Source organism: Xenopus laevis, chromosome 4L, assembly GCF_017654675.1.
Source record: "Xenopus laevis strain J_2021 chromosome 4L, Xenopus_laevis_v10.1, whole genome shotgun sequence".
Taxonomy (NCBI): Eukaryota; Metazoa; Chordata; class Amphibia; order Anura; family Pipidae; genus Xenopus; species Xenopus laevis.
This window is the reverse complement of record NC_054377.1, coordinates 20910936-20928192: the sequence shown is the minus strand read 5'-3', so window position 1 is coordinate 20928192 and position 17257 is coordinate 20910936. Positions and strand designations below refer to the sequence as shown.

At 34.2% G+C, this 17257-nt stretch overlaps 1 protein-coding gene across 1 annotated transcript in view; it reads left to right on the top strand.

The window, feature by feature from the left end:
* LOC108713466 (mucin-2) overlaps window positions 1-17257 on the top strand; it is a 44123-nt gene that overhangs the window by 18534 nt on the left and 8332 nt on the right. The window contains exons 18-26 of the mRNA XM_041589611.1: window positions 67-161; window positions 929-1080; window positions 1344-1482; window positions 2396-2506; window positions 4406-4585; window positions 7302-7541; window positions 8181-8337; window positions 8675-8806; window positions 17008-17127. Coding sequence (XP_041445545.1) covers window positions 67-161; window positions 929-1080; window positions 1344-1482; window positions 2396-2506; window positions 4406-4585; window positions 7302-7541; window positions 8181-8337; window positions 8675-8806; window positions 17008-17127 — 1326 coding nt within the window. The remainder of the gene's footprint in view (window positions 1-66; window positions 162-928; window positions 1081-1343; window positions 1483-2395; window positions 2507-4405; window positions 4586-7301; window positions 7542-8180; window positions 8338-8674; window positions 8807-17007; window positions 17128-17257) is intronic.

The window sequence follows — 17257 nt, the reverse complement described above, 5'->3', positions numbered from 1 at the left end:
TGATTTTTTTATACTGTAAATCATCTTTCTAACACACCTAATCTAACAAAACATGTTTTTTTGCAGCTTGTTCCAATGGGAAAGTCTTCCTTGACTGTAAAAGGGAAAAGAGATCTCACGTTTCACGGCACAGGAGCTGTCGAACCCTGAATATTAGAGCTGTATGTTATAAATTATAATTATAAATTATCATTTCATTATTATGTGTATGTAAAGTGCCAGTATATGAGAGCTGCACAAATTCAGACTAAGGCATTTCAGTAAATGCTTCCTTTGCAGATCTTCTGCTAATACTTACTTCAAAGATTTTTCATAGCATTAAAACAAAAAATGATAAACATTGGGTATATTTGAAAGCCAACATACTGCAGATCTGCAAGAAGAGAGGGACAGTCCAAAAGCATATGAAACTGCAAAGTTAATTATATATGTTTTTCACATTACATGTTTCAGGAATCAAAACATTACAGGACTCATTTAGCAAATTCCCTGCAGGTAGTTGCACTTCTGTTTAGTTGCACTCAGAACTGCTCAGTCCTTCCTGCCTTCTGTTCAAAATTGAGTGCTGCTAAACTATGGAGCTACTGCCACCTTCTGACACTCATGGTAGCTCCAGGGTTACTTTTGTGTCCAGTGTCAATAAGGGCAGCACTATTGTGCCTTAATAAATTTATGTCAAATTAAGAGGCTTATTTAAAAGTATTTCAGATATTTAACATGTTGAGGATACATCCAATGTTCTGTACTGACAGATATCTTACAAATAACAATCATTGGCTGATTTATTTAAACAATATATATGAAAATTAGTTGTGGGATTAAGATAACAGCTGCAACAACATGTGCTCCATCTTTCAACAGTGTTAAAAGCCCACATAAACCAAGCAGATTCCATGTTTATTTTTTATTTTTTTCCTTTTTTGAATAGGTTGGAATAGGCTGCATCTCTGGATGTGTGTGCCCAGATGGGCTACTTGATGATGGAAATGGAGGGTGTGTTCATGAGAGCGCCTGCCCTTGCTCATATAACAGTCAAGTGTTTCATCATGGATCTAGACTTATTGAGGAATGCAAATCCTGGTGAGATTATTTTCACATTATATTTACAGTTATAGACAGATGAAGAGGAATATAATGATGTTAGTTGACATTCAGACCCATTTACCCTTTAAACTGAATGATGCTATGTGTGTACTATATGTGTTTATGAATATATATATATATATATATATATATATATATATATATATATATATATATATAAAATACATTGTTCAAATGTTTTGGCATAATAAATTATAATCAATAGAGAATTACTTTGTAATATAATGTTCCTTTTGCAGCACATGCGAGAGTGGGCTTTGGTCATGCATACAAACACCTTGTTATGGATCGTGTTCCATCTATGGGAGCGGTCATTATATCACCTTTGACAAGAAATTCTATGATTTTGATGGAAGTTGTGAATTTGTAGTTGCTCAGGTAAGCAATTTCAGTTTCAGGAAACTATATCCTGACTAATGATACTGTATGTTTGCAACAGTTTTAGGATTCAAGCATATCCTACATAAAATATATAGATCATTATTGGAAACAAATATATTTTTTATTCCCATAACAGGCTACTGGGCTAAAAAGTGGAAAAACTCAAATCAAATGTTAAGTTCATGCAGAGAGATGAGTCTAGGATGTCTCTTCTGCTCTGATGATCTGTAAAACATACAACCACCAAAAGTGTAATAGCTACATAGTCAGCAAGTTTGGAACCCATTGTGGGCATGAAAAAACATCTTTCAGTATTGTTTATTACTGTAAATCGGTGCAAATACATTTTTTTTAAGCACACGGATAAGCCAGGCACTGTACATTCCAACTGACTGGATAGAGGAAATATAGAGGAACAATGTTTTTGTAACTGTCAGAAGTGCATTTGACGACATAATAAATTACGTGTGGTGATCCCTCCCTTATACATTTTTTCCTTCTGTATCCCTCCATTTCCTGATCTGAAATATAATAATAAAAACTATTGAAGCCAAAATAAATTACGTGTATGCCAGGATCTACAGTAATTGTTTTCTAGTTTAAATGCAAATAGTGAAAGCTTCAAAAAAAATTGAAAGGCTTCCTTAAATGTTGCATAGAATATATATTTGAACTAATAATGTTTTTCTTGTTTAGTTTAAATGCAAATAGAGTTTATAAATTAAGTTTAAAATCATTTATTTCAAATGTGGACTGTGTAGCTGATTCAATTTTGTTTCTGTAAGGACTTGATTAACAAGATTTTGTAAGAAATGTTAATCAAGTGAAAACTGAAACATTGTAATGCTAAGCATCACTTCATATTTTCATTTTAAATATCTTTTTAAAATGACTTTTATTTACATTATAGGATTATTGTGGCAACAGTGCATCAAATGGTACCTTTAGAATAATCACAGAGAATATCCCATGTGGCACCACTGGAGTAACATGTTCAAAGTCTATCAAGATATATTTAGGGGTAAGTATTCTCTGTTGTACTGTTCTTGCACATATCTCCTGTGTAAATATTAGTTAGTAGTAAGAATATGTACTTGGGATAGAGGTGCATTTGGAAAATTGCTGAAATTACATTTAAAGCCTGCAATCAGGTTAGAACCCCCTCCAAATGTCAACTGATTTGCCCATTAAACATTGGAAAACTCTGATAACACATAATTTCATATTTGTTAAAACTAAAGAGGTTTAATTATGTAGCAATAATCTGGGCTATCCAGACCACAGATAGTTAATGTCCAGCTAAGATAGGAGAATGGGTTATATTGGACTCTCTCATCAGGATCCGGGCCTTCGCTAAGTGGAAGCATTTCCCCAACAGATGTTGTGCAGCTACAACTCCCAGGCTACTGTGCATAAAAAAATGATTGGGCGCCACGAGGTTCTTATGATGCAAACAAAGAGCGCTTTATTAGCGGTTATTAGCAGTGATTCAGTACGTCCTCCCCATCCAGTGCACTGTTCACGAGGCTGGAAGCTAACCTAACACCCTCTTCACTGAGGTCCCTGCACTGGAGGCATTCACACAGAGCCTCTGGGAAGCTACTCCCTGCTGCAAATCCTTGTTGGAGCTTCAACTGCTCTTTCTCTTTACACTATCTACCTTTCTCTCCTAGATAGACTTTTACAAGTCTGCCCTACTATAGCTAACCCTCATTCACGGGGTTTCCTGGTCCCCGACTTCTTCTTTCAAGAGCACACGGCTTTCTGGGCCTTGGTGTACCCAGGCCCCCCTGGGCACACCCAGCTGGATCACCATCCAGCAGCCAAAGAGGAAGAGGACACTCCTTACACACACTATATTGTGTGGCAGAAAGCGGTCATTACACCTCTTGACCAATAACACTGAGCTACTCAGGATTTTGCCTGGTAACTGAGAAAAGGGTAGGGCCTTAAGGCCATAGGGGCAGATTAACCCCTATGGGCCCCTACAATTATATACCCACAAGTTTGCTGAATTAAAACACATAGGGTCTCATTTATTAACAGTGGGCAAATTTTCACCTGGGCAGTAACCCATGGCAACCAATCAGATGAGTGCTTCCATTGCTCAACCTGCAGCTGGCTGAAAAAAGCTAATCACTGATTGGTTGCTATTTGTTACTGTCCAGCTGCAAATTTGCCTACTGTTTATAAATGAGACACATACTGTAAGGTGTAATGTAGTAAAATTCACAAAGAGAACAAATTTTACGAATAAAAATTCATGTTGCAATGTAATATTCTTCATTAGGCTTTTATTGCACTGCAAATCTTAATTGGACATTGTGAACCTTTAACACGTGCTTGAATGTAGCTATGGAGCAAACAACTTTTTCATTAAGACATTTTATTATATACACTGCACACTATCGCAAACTCATGTGAGGGGCAAAGTGTTCACAAAGGCAAAATTGTTCACTTTGCATGTTGCATGTTCAGTTACGATTTGCAGATATTTCATTTAATTTTTTGAGATTAATTATACCCCAAAGCTTCTAAAAATCCTGCACCAACTTTTTCAATCTTATTTTTTTTTAAATTCTTTATTTTGAATTTTGCAAAGAGAAATTGGGTATTTTTTGATAAATTAGGTAAACTTGTGTATGGGAGTTAGGTAGACTTTGTTTTAATAAAAAAATGGGAAAAAACCCTTCCCCCCATAGAGTAATATCAAAGACACCCAGAGTTGACTGAAATTAATCTCTGAGGATGTCAATTACAGTAAAAAGATGCCATGGGCAACTGAAGTTTGTGTTTCAACCACATAAGTAGGGATAGTAAGACCATGCAATTTAGTAAGACCATGTTTGCATTCTTTATTAGTTCTGATGTGAAAGGCCATGCATTTGATATAAAACCATTGATTTGTTTCACTATTCAGAATACAGAACTGAAGTTGACTAACAGTCACATGGAGAAAGGTTTTGGAGACTCTGAAACACAAGTGGAATATAAAGTCCGTGAAGTGGGTCTTTACCTGGCAATTCAAACAAGCAGTGATATTTCCCTCATCTGGGACAAGAAAACCTCCTTATTAATCAGGCTGCCATCTTCCTACAAGGTAATATAAGGTGTATTATTCACTAATAATTATACATTACAAAAGAGAAAAATTATTTTGTGTTTTTGAGAGCAATTCATATATTGGTTTTTTCACAGAAAGTATACAATATGTAGTATAGTACAGAATTATAGTTCATCACCATATCTAATTTGATTAAAGTGAAAACAATCAATACAGTAGCCCAGAAAAGCGAGCCTGGTAGGTAGAGTGGCAGTGGTCATAACAGCGGGGGTAAATAGGGACCTCCAGGGATTTGTAGTTTGGGGAAGCTGTAGTGAAGGGGAGGAGAAAGCAAGGGTTTAAATAGAGGAACAGAATAGGGAGAATCATTGCCATGTGGACATCTGAAGGGAGATGACAATTTTCCCTCCCTCAAGCTCTTGAGGTAGAGAAGTAGGGGTTTGGATGAGGGATAAGAATAAAAAAGAAAAAGAAAATTTTTGCAGGGCTGGTGGCATGGTAGGGCTGCCCTAGTGACGAGCCAAAAGGAGGTAAATAGATTAAGGTGCGTGTAAGGAGGGGCAGGCCTGGGGCTAGGCTTTGGCACAGAAAGTGGGAAGTTTGGAGGCAAGTGCTTAGTCACAGGCGTGGTGTGGGATTGTTCAAATGGTTGATGTTAATTAAGGTTTAGTTATTGTAAGTTTAATAACTACAAAGCAGCCTTCAGATGCTAAATGTTAAGCTACCATGTTCACGTAATTGTTAATGGAAAGTGGAGTGATATCAAAGTTGCTTAAAAGTTTATATATTATTAATAAATTGAGCTGCAGCCTTTCCATCCATGAATTCAGATTGAAGTGTGGCTATTGGTGTAATTGGGGAGGGGAAGGGAAGGTTGATGTTAAGTGGGGGATTGTTATTGCAACCTCCCCTGCTCAAGTGATTTAATCCAACATAAAACATTAATCTTATAACTAATGAGTGAATATTAAAGACATTGTGATTCTTTCATTATTACTAAAGCCTGAGTGCCACTGCTTATAACATATAAAAATATCCAAAATCAAATGCTAATGTGTTTTTCCAACAAAATCTGTGCTGTTGCATAATATTAGCTGATTATTGATAGGAAATAATGTTTAGGATATATTCACTGTATTGATTGATTGATTGATTGCTTGCACTTGTACTTGTGGTGTTTATCTTAAACTCCGTGTACTGTTGAGTTGAATCCTCTGTTTGAATAATTGAGATTTTTTTTTAAGGTTAAATTGATGTATGCATCATTGAATAGACTACGCTACATTTTTTCCCCCCCTACTTTTTCTCCGTAAGCTGCAGTGATACATTATTTGGGCGTTACAGTGAATAAAGGAAAATGGAATGATGTTTGATGCTATTATTATATTGTTACATTATATTGTGCTATTATTGAAATGATTAGGAACATCAGGGCATAATATTCAAAATTCAGTGGTAGGTACAGTTTTAAGTGTAAAACCTTTTGAAGATGATCCTCCAGGCATGTGCTGTGTTCTGGAATGAAGCAGAAGGAGCAGTGAGTCTTTTATACAACAGTAACATGCTTGGAAAAAAGTGTGCATGCATGCTAGCTCCTGCTTGACTGTAGATTTGTCAGGAAAACCCATTTGTCTTCACGGTCAAGAGAGAAGTAAAGCTTAGTAAACTAAAGGGTTGGGCTTCACATTATACCAGGAAGTATCTGATCTGAGATGTGGAATTTAGCTTATATTTTAGAAATTACCTCAGACTGAATGTAGGGAGAAAGGTAAGTTATGATGGGCAATGTTTAGAGTAATTTTAGAGATAAAAATTGTTTACTTATACTTCAAGTTATTTCTAAGCACTTGAGAATTATGATATCACTACAACTGAAGAGATAGTTTTACAACTTCTGTCTTCTTCACATTTGTAGATGGGATAAGACACCCTTATATTGAACAGTGCTGTGGAATATGTTAGCTCTTTGTACATGCAAGTTATAAATCATTTTAAAAAATTTGAGAAACAAATGCATCCCAGTCAAGGCACGTTCCATATCTGCCCAACCGTCCTACTACTTTTGGGTTCATCTATGCTGTTTCTGCAAATTATGACTGTACCAATCTAAATAGTGCCCTGTAGTCATATATCTGATGGTATATCAATTGCCCTGGTTTTCTTTTCTGATCATATTGATTTGTACTTTAAACATATGCATTAATATTTTTTCTTTATAAGACTCATAAATAGCTCTGATTTGCCTAAATATAGCACTATGAACTGTGGATGTGCTGGTGTCCCCCCTTTTAAATTAAGCTATTGGTATTGGTGGAATAGTTCTCAAAAAGTCATAGTTGGGTTGACCCAATAATAGCCCCTTCCTATTCAATTAAATAGAGCCCTGCTTTTATTTTCCAACCTCTTTGCTGCAACCAGCAGACACTACCTGTGCTTTTTTTGTTCCCACCCTTATTTTTTTCTTCTGTGCTTCACATTTACTGTATGTTATTGAGAATCATGTTGATTCTGTTTGTCACAACTATTGTGTTTTTTTGTTCTTGATAGTAGTAGCTAGCATCTGCAAGCTATGTCATGTATTTAATTATACCTATTAGTAAGTATAATTACTAGTAAGGAAGGTTTTGTGTTTTATAAAGCGATGGTCAACAAAAATTGTGCACGTATAATTTACCGTGGGTAACAAGATCAAGCTGAAAACACTTTTTTTATTTTATATGCAAGCACTCATAATGCTAATACCTTTTTTTAGGGCAAAGTTTGTGGTCTGTGTGGAAATTATGATGATAATGCCAACAATGACTTCCTGACCAGTCAATTGATACAAGCCAGCAATGTAATGCCATTTGGAAACAGCTGGAAGCGTAGTAATGATTGTCCTGATGCAGACAGCATTCCCCAGCCATGCCTGGCATCTCCCCACCGAAGATCCTGGGCTGAAAAGAAGTGTGACATTATCACCAATGATGTTTTCCGAAATTGCCATAGCAAGGTACACTGTTCATTTTATTAAGTGTTATTTTGTCTTCAATTTTTTTTCACCTTAGTAGGAGTTGTTATATTAGCTTTTTTTACTTTTTATTTAAAAAAAAAAAGGTTGGATTTAACTGGTCTAACAGAACCATATGTGAATCAGTTTAAAACCAGCAGAGTATAATGTACAAATGAATGCTCATCATCATTGCACCCAGTTTCCACCCTGTTCAATATTAACATTAGAAATAAACATTTCCATTCTCCTCTATGTTAGTATATTAGAGGAAGGTTTTTTTCTTATTTAGGTATATTTAGCCTTTTACTGCCTGTGTGGCATATGTAACTACACTAACCTGCGCGGGGAAATCAAAAATTACTGTTTCAAAGAAGGAATCTCACTGGAGGAGCTTCTTGTATCAATGTGGCTGGTGGTTTTGAAATTCAAATACTTTGTTTTTTATTTTACAGTGCTCCTTTAAAAATTAATCTGCATAGTTGCTAGGCTACAGCTCCCATCATGATTTAACCCTTGATCATTTGCTATAGAATGCTGTGAGTTTTAGCCTAGTAGCACATTGGTGGATCAATAATGCATTGAAGGTTTACATTCCATTTAAAATAATATCATGTATTGAGATAAGTTGTACTTTGGTAGGTGGATCCAAAACCCTTCTATGATGCTTGTGTAAATGATGTCTGCTCCTGTGACACCGGTGGGGACTGTGAGTGCTTCTGCACTGCTGTGGCTGCCTATGCTCAACTCTGCGCTAAAGCAGATGTCTGTATTCACTGGAGAACACCAGAAATTTGCCGTGAGTATATATTATCATTGCTTACCTAAAATTCTGATGTGTTTAATATGTATCCATGTATAGTCATATATATTTTTAATGCTAGTAGTGGTAGTAATATTGAAAGTATTAGTAGTAGCATTAATGTTTGAGACCTTGGGTTTTCCAAATAAGAGATCTTTCCATAGTGAGGAGCATCATGCCTTAATATTCGTAAAACAAATTAATACCTTTTCTTTAAATATTACAGTTTGGCCCTTATTAGGACATGTTTGTATACCTAGATGACATATACCAAAGCTCAATGGAAAATTAACACATCTCAGAGTGAATTCTATTCTTTGTTTTACAACTCTAGCTATATTCTGTGACTACTATAACAAGGATGAGAGTGAATGTATGTGGCACTACTTTGCCTGTGGTCCAGAGAATAATCACAACCATCACATCACCAAGTTCTGCCGCTCACCACCTGTCACGCACCTGGAAGGTAAGATCTGAATCCATGCACTTGATTTATTGCTGAAAGAAATGTACTCTTTTTCTAATTTAACATAGAGATCCAAAAAAAAGAAAACTCACATGCCCGTGTTATGGCCACTTCTCCAATATGTCCACACCTGATGGTGTGCTGGTTTTCTCATGCTGGTCTCCATTCCAGTAGACATCGATATGTGGGGGATTTAGTGGTTGAGGAAACCATTCCACACGTATGGAGTAAAATCAAAATTCCAGCTTTATTTAGTAATTAAAACAATAAACTGGCATCTATTACAGATGTACTCCTACCCTATGACATGTTAGATCACCTTTTTCTAATTTCTCTAATTTCCCTAATGTAACAGCCTTGTGAGACTGAAAGAGCGAATGCTAGAAAAAGCATTCCATTACTTTTTTTTATAAAGTGCACATTTAGAAATAGAATTGTTGAGCAACTGTCTAATGGTGTGTGGAATTAACACAAGTAATTCCAGAAATTATACAGACCAGTAAATACTTCTACAGGTATTCTGTTATCCAGAATACTGGGGACCTGGGGTTTTCTGGATAATGTATCTTTCTGCTACTTGGATCTTCATACTTTGTCTACTAGAGAATCATGTAAATATTAAATAAACCCAATAGGCTGGTTTTGCTTCCACTAAGGATTAATTACATCTTAGTTGGGATCAAGTACAATGTACTGTTTTATTTTTACAAATAAAATGAAAATTTAAAAAAATTTGTATTATTCGGATAAAATGGAGTCTATGGGAGATGGCTTTTCCATATTTTGGAGCTTTCTGGATAACAGGTTTTTGGATAATCGATCACATACCTGTATTTATAAATTCAATTAAAATACTAGTGGACACCAGCCTAGAAAAAATATAATTTTAAAACTATCCTGCCACAAAAAAAATGGTTTTGTAATAACTATTACAATATTACATTCTAGAGGAGCAGCCATATGACTTCACTACATATGCAGAAAAATTAAAAAAAAAAATTCCCCAACATCTAACTAAACTTTTAAACTTTAGAAATATTACACATATCAATTTTACATTCTAGAGAAGCAGCCATATGACTTCACTACATATGCAGAAAAAAAAAAATCCCCAACATCTAACTAAACTTTTAAACTTTAGAAATATTACACATATCAATTTGAGGTCAAATACTATACATGCTACAATTTTTTGATTACCATACACATTTTTATTCAAGTATAAAGGAAAATCACTTGCCTGGCATATACAGTGCATGGTAGCAGAAATGAGTTACCATTGATACAATCTAGTAGACGTAAATCAAAAGCAACTGGATTTGCTGAGTAATCATTGAAGATGTTTCACTACTCATCCAAGAAGCTTCTTCAGTTCAACTGAATTGGCATATAAAGTCAGTTGAAATGAAGAAGCTGCTCAGATGAGTAGTGAAACATCTTCAATAATTACTCAGCAAATCCAGTTGCTTTAGAATAACTTCTTCTACACACTGATACAATCACTCAAGATGGGCAGATGTATTGCACAGGGAAGCATTTTGTTCATTTGGAATGGTATTTGGACGCTAATGAAAAATGGTAGATTTTACAAAATGCCTTTAGAAATAATAAGTATTTTTGTTTTCCTGTTTTAAAGTTTTATAAAGATTTAGTTTTTTTTATAAACAATTACAGTTGATCTATTTATTATCTGAAGGTTGTTACCCAACTTGTCCATCTGAACGTCCTTACTATGATGAAATAAATACATCATGTGTTGCTCATTGTCCCTGCATTATCAACAACATTACCTACAGTATTGGACAGCAGATACCTAATCCTGACCCCTGTCAAATTTGGTAAGTAAGCAAACAGCTACTGTAGAACAAAATATCTGGCACATAGTTTACAAGACAGGATACACACAAATATACAAAAATGTTTAAAACATATATTATGAAATACATGCTTGCTTGTTTATAACACATTGATATTTATAATACACAGACCCTTCTTAATGATCAATATTCACTGTTAGTCAAAAACAAGACTTTAATTCAAAATGCATTTTTTTACTTTTTTAAATAAAATCTTTTAAAATCTTTTTTTTCTTTTCCCAACACTACAGTACCTTAATTGTAAATAGGAGTGTCTATGTTAAGTATATACTGTCTGCCTTGTATAGTCTATGTTCAAACCTCTGCAGTGCCTGTCTTTCTAATCCTCTGCTCTCCTATAAATGAAAAAGCACAAGCAATGTTAAATGGGCCCCTTAGGGTCAGATTTACCAACTCGGGAATCTAGAGTGATTCTCAGCAAGTGAGTGAGATTCTTTCTTAGATAACACATTCCTAACCATCAACACCCTACTGAATCTTTAAAAGGGTCCAGCAGCGGTAAGAAACAAATCCTATTTTAGAATTACTCATGCAAAATAAACCTTTTTTTACACTATATAAATTGATTAAATTTATCTTTCCTTCATTCATCCTTTTTGAATCCACAATTTGAGTCTACAGACAGGTGCTATTTTGTGGAAAAATCTCATGTATGCACTCTAAAGGAAGACATGAAGCACATGCACAGGCTACACAATTATAGACAGTGAGAAGGAAGGGGGAATATGGGAGTGCAGTGACATCTAGAAAATCCAGAAATTAAAGCTATACCTTAGGCATAGAAACATGGAAGGCAATATATTATTGACAGCTGAGATGTTAAATGATAATATGCAGGGGTCTTTTATAAATATACATTATAAATAATGTTGGTTTCATATTTAATTTGAAAAGGAATTTTACTATCCAATTTTTATGCCTGGTTGGCAGGTCCCATTTAATCCCTAAATATTAATTCAATGCCAGACAATGAAGGGATGTAAGTATTTGTGCTTTTCAAATCCTTAAGATTTTGAATTTTATTCCAAGTGGTTAAAGGCACAACCACTAAAAAGTCTCAAAGGTTAGTCTCAAAGGTTAATCTGCCTTTAGAGAAAAAAGTGGATAAGCACATTAATGCATACATTTCCATGGTAAATACATGTACACATTATACATGTGTTTATAGTATGAGTTTGTTGTTAAAATGTTAATAAAGCAGCTTTTAATTTTTTCACTTTTTTCACTTTTACAGTGAGTGTGGTACTGACCTGATGAAGCATTGTACTACAGACCCAGGTACTAAAAATGTTGCCATCTTTAGGGGATTCTGTGTAAATTAGCTGCATCTGTGCTTATTAAAATAAAACATAATTAATTTCTGGTAAATTAAGAATAACCAGCATCAGTTGATGGTTTGCATTGCCCTTTGTACATTGAGAAAATCCAATCCAATAATAATTGTTTTAAATCGAATAAGATTTAATAAAACAGTCACGTTTAATTGTACTCTTCAATGAATGTCTACAGCTTGATATTTTATAATATCCAGTCTTTCATTAGTGCTACAAATAACAAAAACACATGGGTACATAAAAAATAAGATGGTAGTTCTTGCATCATCTGCCATTTTCAATCTTTAAGATTGCATGGGTCACACCATGGCAAAATGTTGAGTGGGTTGTAAAGTTTACTTTCCTTGGGTTTCCAGCATCATATGCATTGATAATATATACCTGAAGTAAAGTAGCTTTTGTTAAACAGCAGCACCCAGACCAATTACTATAATTTCCCCTCTCTGGTGGGCTCCCCAGCTCTAACTGGGTCAGCCTTGCCAGTTTCCCTTACACTACTTTAAAGTGTTATTGTTTATAGACATCTATTAAGTTTCTTTAACTAGTGAAGCTGATGCTTCAATAGCAGTGAATGCCAAGTAATCTCTCTAACTTATTTTGTTTTTTCTTAGCATGCTGCATCATGAATACTACAACCCCACCTATACCAACAAATACCATAATTTCTACATATACTTCACCAGATCTCTGTGTTCATAGTAAATGTCAAAATGGAACTATAATTACAACAACCACCCTTTGCTCAACCACACCTGGTACGATTTCTGTATATGATAAAAACTATTTATACACTGACTACAATAATGTAATAATGTAAAAATATAAGCCAGCTATGTAATATATAGAAAATCGAAGGGAAAACTTAGCCTTGCATGGATCACCAAGAAATGTCAAGCAATTTTTAATATAGAGTAAAAAGTGTTTTTAGACATAATCTCTACATAAGTCTACAAATGAATACCAAGGGTGAGGCCTTACCAGGAGCCTATAAAGATACAAAATTATTTTTCTCCTGTAGTATACTGCAACATTTTTATATGTAATTTTAAAATTTGATTTGGGGAATAGAGATGTTCTTAGCTCCCCAGGTGCCATAAGGCATGTGACTTTAGTCACTCTTTACTGCAATCCCATGACTTTAAAGGTTTGAAAGGTAACAAACCTTAGTAGTGTAGTGGCAAAAATAAAAATGCATATGAAGCAAAAATATCTAGTTTGAATCCCCCACTGAAGTGTGGTAAAATGTTAAAAATAAGACACTGGGAGTAAACTACACAATATCAATGTTACTATTTACTCATTCTTTCCTAGCATTGCTCCTCCATTAAAGTTGTGTTTGTTTTTGTTTTAGTATTTTATAACCATGACAATATTTGAAATTGTCATGAAATATTCCCATTTCCTCTTATTCTTTCTTGCTATTTTTCCATTTTACCATTGGCTTGCATTGTTTATTCATTTCTGACTGTGAAAAACTTTTCAAACTTTTGACTTTTGGTCTATAGTGTAAACTGATATAAAAGCTAAAGGGTACTTTCTGGGGGAAAAAGGTAGGGTGATTTTATAAATTAGCTGTAAAATGTTAAAATGTTTTCAATTCTGCAGAAAACTCAGAAAAACATATCAGAATGTCAGAAACTTTTAGAATGTTTGTAAAAGCTTTATAATAAAGCTGACCCTGAAAATTACTAGATGAAAATTATCAATATGGTAACATTTCTTGATAATAAAAATTCTTTTATGTTCTGTGTTAATACATGAATAGAAAGTATTTTGTCCTTTACTTTTATACATCTACAGGTATATGATACTAATAAATATATATAAATTTGTTTTTGCAGAAACCAAAACTACTCCACCAAGTAAGTATTTACTATGGACTAAGAGATACATACAGTTTTTGTGTGTGTATATATATATATATATATATATATATATATATATATATATATATATATATATATATATATATATATATATATATATATATATATATATATATATATAAAAAATATATATATAAAAAAAATATATATATAAAAATTAAAGTAAAATAAAGGTTTTATTTGAAAGGAATCGTAACCTTGTAGCTTTCCATCAACATGAAAATAGCATAAGACAAAAAAGCATAATACATAGTAACATAGTAACCTATTAATTAAGGATTGTATTTAACCTGCCTAACTATTGATCCAATGGAAAAAAAAAACATTTGAAGCTTCTCCAATTTGCCACAGAGGGGGGAAAAATTCCTTCCTGACTCCAAGATGGCAATCGGACTAGTCCCTGGATCAACTTGTACTATGAGCTATCTCTCATAACCCTGTATTCCTTCACTTGCTAAAAAGCCATCCAACCCCTTCTTAAAGCTATCTAATGTATCAACCAGTATGACTGATTTAGGGAGAGAATTCCACATCTTCACAGCTCTCACTGTAAAAAAAAAACCCTTTCAAATGTTTAGACAGAACCTCCTTCCTTCTAATCGGAATGGGTGACCTATTGTCAGCTGGAAGGACCTACTGGTAAATAAAGCATTAGAGAGGTTATTGTATGAACCCTTTATCTATATATATATATTATATATATCTATATATATAGTTGTTCACGCTGGAGAAGAGGTGCTTAAGGGGGGGATATTATTATATCCCCCCCCCCCTTAAGCACCTCTTCTCCAGCGTGAACAACCCCAACTTGGCCAGTCCTTCCTCAAATCTGAGATTTTCCATAACTTTTACAAGCTTAGTTGCCCTTCTCTGTACCCTCTCTAATTTAATAATGTCTTATTTGAGAGCTGGAGACCGTAACTGTAATATTCTAGATGAGGCCTTACCAGAGCTCTGTACAGTCATAATATTAATCACTGATCTAATAATCACTTATTTCTGAGGTTATATTTGTTAATATTTTCAATGTCTGTATGACTTAAATATTTATTGCCTAACTTGATAATGAAATTGCAGAAATACCTAAACAGACTAAATAATGATCCATTCCCAAAAATAGCAATGCCATTTTCAGCTCTTGTCTACAGACATACTGGCTGCCTAAGTTTAATTTCATACAGATAACATAGCCATGAAATGTTACTATTGGTTACATACAAGTCAGTGTCAAAGGACAAACAAATCTGTCTCAAAGGTTCTAAATTGCAAATTATTACAATAAGTTTTTCAGGAGACAACAAACCATGCTACATTTTTTTTAAAAGGCGCAGCATATTTTTACTCTTCATTATAGTTTATGGGCATTTTTTTCTCTGCAAAATATTTCACATATCCCTGATTGAAATTGTATATGGAAGAAGAGAGGAGTCACCTCGCACACCCTGGCCGTCCAAATCTCGTGACACCTGGTGCTCGATGAAGGAGGTATTGGCAGCCTCCACAACAGTCAGAGAAGAGAAAATCACTGACACAACAGGATATTTCTAGCAGGGAAACCCTTGCTCGTTTATTTGCGGATGCAACGTTTCTTTGCTTGACAAAGGGGTTACGTCCCGAAACGTTGCATCCGCAAATAAACGAGCAAGGGTTTCCCTGCTAGAAATATCCTGTTGTGCCGGTGATTTTCTCTTCTCTGAAATTGTATATGCCCATTATGCAATAAAATTCCTTTCTTGAACTGGTATTTTACAAGGGATTAGACAACCGGACCCTTCTTGATTTTAGAAGGGGATAATAAATAGTGATTGGTGAATTTGAGCGCCAGACGACAAAATCGATGTTTCACGAATTTTTCACTAAAAATTTGCAAAATTTGTGTCAAAGCGAAACTGGACAAATTCGCCCATCACTAATAATAAATATTGTCTCAAATACATTTATTAATATGAGAAATATATTTTTTACACCAAAAATAATTACATGTATTGTTAGCAAATTCTAATGTTTTTCTAATTTCTAATTTATTCTAAAAGCAACATCTGTGACATCTACTTCAACTACAACACATACTACAAGATGTTCCTGTTATCATAATGGAAATGTATATATGCCAGGTAAAGCAGGAAAAAACTAGACTGTTTGCATGCTTCCTTAATATCTAGAAAACAGTGTATGCATATGTGTGTATAGCTATACAGTATATATATATATATATATATATATATATATATATATATATATATATATATATATATATATATATATATATATATATATATATTTCAAAGAAAACACTCACGGCATTGATCATGGAATGAATTTCAAAGTGTCTTTGAAATTCATTCCATGATCAATGCCGTGAGTGCTTTCTTTGAACTTTTTATTGATCTATTGGTCAGCACCCGGCGAGAATATTTCTGAATGGTGAGTGCCGCTTGATCCTGCCTATATATATATATATATATATATATATATATATATATATATATATCTCTTGAGAGAGAGAGAGAGAGAGAGAGATGCATTTGAAATTTTGTATTAATTACTTTGTATTCATTTTATTGATATCTATGGATATTGCATACTTCTAGTCAGAGCAAATGACCAGAGCACTAGTGGTGCAAGAAGGCAGAGAACCCTAGCTGTTGCTATATTACAATGCCATAATTCCAGTGGATTGCTTGTTCAGTCGTATCCAAAGTCATAAAGTGATGAAGTTCCATGAGCTATCTTTTATTCGTTGATATTTGGATCAGATTTTCTCTACCCCACACCCAGAATGTATGCAGCTGTTACTGCATTGTATTCCTCATTCTCGTTATTATATATATATATATATATATATATATATATATACACACACACACACAACAGAGAATGATTTATCCTAACACAATGCCATATTATACCCCCTTGCCCAGTGAAAAGAGTTCTGTATGATAGATAGATGAGACCACTGAGTGCAGGTAAAATTCATTTATCACAGTAGATGCAGGAGAGGCAGTGGACCAGTTCATTGATACAATAGTTATACACAATAATGCAGCTACTTAGATCTTATTTGAACAAGGACAAGCAACTAAATTCAGCACAACTTCCTGCAGATCAAGAAATAGAAAGCAGCCACAGCCGTGAAAGAAATGGAAAATGCTACAGTCTTGTGTGCAATGGAAACTGTGAAAAAAGATCAAGGGCGATAAAATGTCCACCAGTTACACCACCAAGTAAGTACTTACCACTAAACAAGAAATGCTTTAGCACAGAGGTTGGTATTAATAAATAATAAATGTCATTTTTATATGGATATTTTTATCATGATGAATCACTATATTGCTGTGCAATACAATGACATGT